We start from the raw sequence: 3,570 nt of genomic DNA, 5'->3' as shown, positions 1-3,570 counted from the left end.
CCCGCGATACTGGCATATGCCACAATATCAAAACAGTCTCCTAAAAGTATGCGGGAAGGGAAGGCTGCCCTTTGTTCTCAAGATCACCCTAGTGACTATAGGGAGGCCACAGCCACTTGGGCAAGTGAGGGGATTCCTAGGACTATCCACTGTTACCCATGTAGGACATGGCCAAGTGTTACAGTTTTAGGGTATAGCTCATCAACAACTAAAAACAACACTCATGTCGTAGACAGGGCTGGGCTAGCCATGGGAAGGAGACTTTGGCACCAGGTAGTGGCAACTTGGAAAAATGGGAATTGGATCTCTTGGAAGCTGAGACACTGCCTGCTCGGACACAGATGTGGTCCTCCCTTGATCCATCTGCTGGGCTGCAGTGTCCTCACTAAAAAAAGGAGAGGGTTTGAAGGTGCTTTTTCTGAGATTGACTCTGACCCAATGCTGTGCTCTTTGGCAGGACAGAAGGTGTCCTTTGCCATGGACTGGACTGGACCAGAAACCCTCATGCCCCACGGTCAGTCTCTTTTCACTTCATCCTCCCACAATCAAATGTGTCCCCTTGCTTATCTCCCATCCCCATGAAGGAATGAATCAACACTGGACACGGGGAAACTGGCACTGAATTCTCTTTCAGAGCAGCAGGGACCTCAGCAGGGAACCAAGGAGGGGGCGGAGGAACCTGCCTCTTCAGGCTGGGAATTCACAGATGGCCAAGAAGGAGGAAGAGCAGGAGATGTCATTCCAGAACCCGTCTCTCAGGAGGAGGACACAATCCTCCCCTGAGCCATGGTTATTCGGCTCACCCTTCTTCCAGTTGCTGTAGCCCATCCTCCCTCCTGTTACATACATAAACTGGCCTTCGGTCACCTCATCTGTGATGCCCAGGAAAGCTATGTCAGTGGCCATGTCCTGGATGGCTTTGTTCTCCTCAGCATTCTTGGGGGTGGCCACAGTGGCCCCAAGCTCAGCGCACAGAGCCTTCACTTTGGAAAAAGGCATCTTTTCACCATTGGTCACGTAGAGCATCTTTCCAGACTTTTTACCCAAGGAGAAGCTTTGCACTGAAATCACAAAATGTAGGTGAGGTTGACTTGGCTTCAAGCCCAGCCTAGGACAGCAGATGAAAAATCCCTTCTCTGGGAACTTGGGAGTCTGGGGTTGAGCCCCGTTCTCTACCACCCCTGGTGAGATCCTAGTAAGAAGGTGGAAGGCAAGTCCCTGGCAGCAAGCCGGGGCTCTCCTGGCATATCCCATCCTTAGGACAAATATCTGTTGAAAACTGTCCCAGTACAGGTAGACCTAGGGAAACATGCTTGAGCCCCACTGCCAGACGTGGGCACCAGGATGAGAAAGAGTCGTGGACCGCCATCTGAGGCCCGTGGGTGCTGAGGAAGGAGCAAAGATTCCAGAGTCAGCAGACCTCCACGCCATCCTCCTTCCCACTTCCTAACTGTATGCTGTTGAATGAATTATCTAGACTTCCTGGACCTATCTTTTTCTCACCTGTAAATAAAATGGGTGTAATACCCACAAATAGGGATGGCAAGAGGATTGAATAAAACCACATTATGAGAAAATTCCAACCTAGTATATAATAAGTCGTCATAAATGTAAGTTCTTTTCCACCGTCCCCCCAAAACGTAGAGCACTCTGGAGAAAAAGTTAGAGTCAAGAACACATTGGGGACAGAAAAAAAGCTTACACTTTTTGATGTGATCCAGTTGTGATTTCAGGCTCCTTATCTGTCCCTCTAAGTTAGCCAGCTTAGCCTCGGCAACTATAAAGCAATAGGGAGAGGATATTTATTTAGAAGAAGACCCTCATTTGGAGAGCAGAGTATTTTGAAAAAAAAAAATTAGCTTACTAAAAAGTATTCTTATTCCAGAAAAATAAGAAAACAAAAAGAAGCAAAAGGAAAAACACTGTATTCCTGCCTTCTCAGATATACTTAGTAACTATTGTAAACTATAACTCTGGAAATAATAATAATACCATAAACTATAGCTCTGGATCCTTTTCTTCATATACTGCTTAAATATTGCAATATTATAATTATTTATAAGAAAAGGCCCAGCTAATTATTCTTTCTGAAAATTTTTCTTAATCATATTTTCATTTCCTATTCTAGGCAAACTCTTTAATATGTTTATTATTTTGATAGGCCAGTGGACAAATATAAGAGGTCATCATTTTGGTTTTGTTGTTACTGAATTTATTTTACTCTGAACTAAGTTGCTGTGATGTTCCCCATTATCCAGGGGTCCTATGAGGCCAACCCTTTTCATGCCACTCTTGTGACAACAGACATGATCCAACAGCAGAGAGGACCAATTTCCTCCCTTGCAGCCTGGAACCACGCACTGGACTGTTGCAGCTGAAGTAGGGCCAGGGCACATGTCATACAGAGGTCTGCTGAGGGAGAGGCGGGCAGGGTTCGGAAGTCTATACCCGGGCACCAGTGGGAATCCCCTTGGGCCCCAAGGAGCTGAGAGGAATGAGGGTGCTGGGTCAGGAAGCAGAGCTGAGCATCTTCCAGTAGGGCAGCAGGAGACGGGGCACCTCCCACCTGGCTCTGGAGTTCCCAGGTCCTGGGTCCCCTCAGCCCACATCACTTGCTGGGGTGAGCTCCTTACCCGAACTGTCTCCACGATCTCCTTTGTGGCCCTTTGGTCCTGGAAGCCCAGGTTTCCCTATGTTTCCTTGAGGCCCCATTTTCCCTGGAGGGCCCTGCAAGCCTCTGAGCCCTTGCCCTGTTGGAAGAGGAAGGAAATGTGACCCAGTGTCTGTCACTCATTCTCTTTCTCCAAAAGCTCAATATTTGATTGACCCCAAGAAACCACCACTCAGCTAGTAGTGATCCAAAGAAGAAAGATCCTCCTGCATCTCAGGGGATGGCCTGTCCTAAGGGCCAGCTCCCTGAGCAGAAAAGACACCCCTTCTCTAAGGACAACCACACATCACCAATTCCTGGGTGGCAATGAGGGATCCTGGAGAGCCAGAGAAGCATCTTTATTTTGGAGAGAATGCCCTTTTACAGGAATTTTTCTCAGTGAATCATCACCTACCATAATGAAAGGTGAGCCTCCTCATGTCTCTGTGCTAGATCCCTTAGAGAGAAAACTCTCCCGTTGGGGTAAAAGATTTAAGATGTCACAGCAGCCTGTCCTATACCTGGCTCTCCCTTTTCTCCCTTGGGTCCATCTCGCCCATCTCTGCCTGGGGTGCCGTTGGTGACCGGGATGCCACAGGTCACCACTGAACAGGTCTTCTGGGCATCCTCACAGGCTTTTGTTTCTGAGCAGGATGCTGTCACCACACACAGAAGGAGGACAGGAAGTGACAAAAACAGGAACATGGTCCTTACCTTAGAGTGGAGAAAGTCAAAGAAAATAATTCCATCTCATTTGGTTTAGTCAACATTTGCTACCATCTCTGATGTGTTGGACCCTGTGCTCAGGGCAGCTGACACAGAGGGGGATATCACAACTCTTGGCCCTGAGTTACTTCCAGGCTACTAGGAAAACTACTACTAGCACAAGCAAAATGCATTAGAGTTAGATCAGTGCTAAA

At 47.7% G+C, this 3,570-nt stretch overlaps 1 protein-coding gene across 2 annotated transcripts; it reads right to left on the bottom strand.

Moving 5' to 3' along the window:
• Nucleotides 1-658: 658 nt before the first annotated feature.
• On the bottom strand, nt 659-3,355 carry LOC132350594 (mannose-binding protein A-like). Of its 2 annotated transcripts, none has more exons than XM_059899887.1 (4): nt 3,172-3,355; nt 2,608-2,750; nt 1,703-1,742; nt 659-1,061 (listed from the first exon to the last, which is right to left on the bottom strand). In XM_059899887.1, the coding sequence occupies exons 1-4, from the start codon at nt 3,353-3,355 to the stop codon at nt 688-690; spliced, it is 741 nt and encodes a 246-aa protein (XP_059755870.1). In that variant the 3' UTR covers nt 659-687. The 2 variants fall into 2 exon arrangements, with proteins under 2 accessions (XP_059755870.1, XP_059755869.1); XM_059899886.1 differs by having other exon boundaries at nt 1,703-1,777; nt 2,634-2,750.
• Between the last annotated feature and the right edge of the window lie 215 nt (nt 3,356-3,570).

The sequence above is a fragment of the Balaenoptera ricei genome, chromosome 16 (assembly GCF_028023285.1).
Source record: "Balaenoptera ricei isolate mBalRic1 chromosome 16, mBalRic1.hap2, whole genome shotgun sequence".
Lineage (NCBI taxonomy): Eukaryota > Metazoa > Chordata > Mammalia > Artiodactyla > Balaenopteridae > Balaenoptera > Balaenoptera ricei.
The sequence above is the reverse complement of the archived record's forward strand: the minus strand, read 5'-3'. Positions and strand labels throughout refer to the sequence as shown.

Bases quoted from the DNA above. Each gene is read 5' to 3' on its own strand.
- LOC132350594 (XM_059899886.1), bottom strand. From the start codon at position 3,355: ATGTTCCTGTTTTTGTCACTTCCTGTCCTCCTTCTGTGTGTGGTGACA. The intron at 2,751-3,171 runs GTATAGGACAGG...CTCTTCCAACAG, and splicing joins GGGAGAAAAGGGAGAGCCAG to GGCAAGGGCTCAGAGGCTTG. The intron at 1,062-1,702 runs GTAAGCTTTTTT...TTGTGATTTCAG, and splicing joins ACTGGATCACATCAAAAAGT to TGCAAAGCTTCTCCTTGGGT.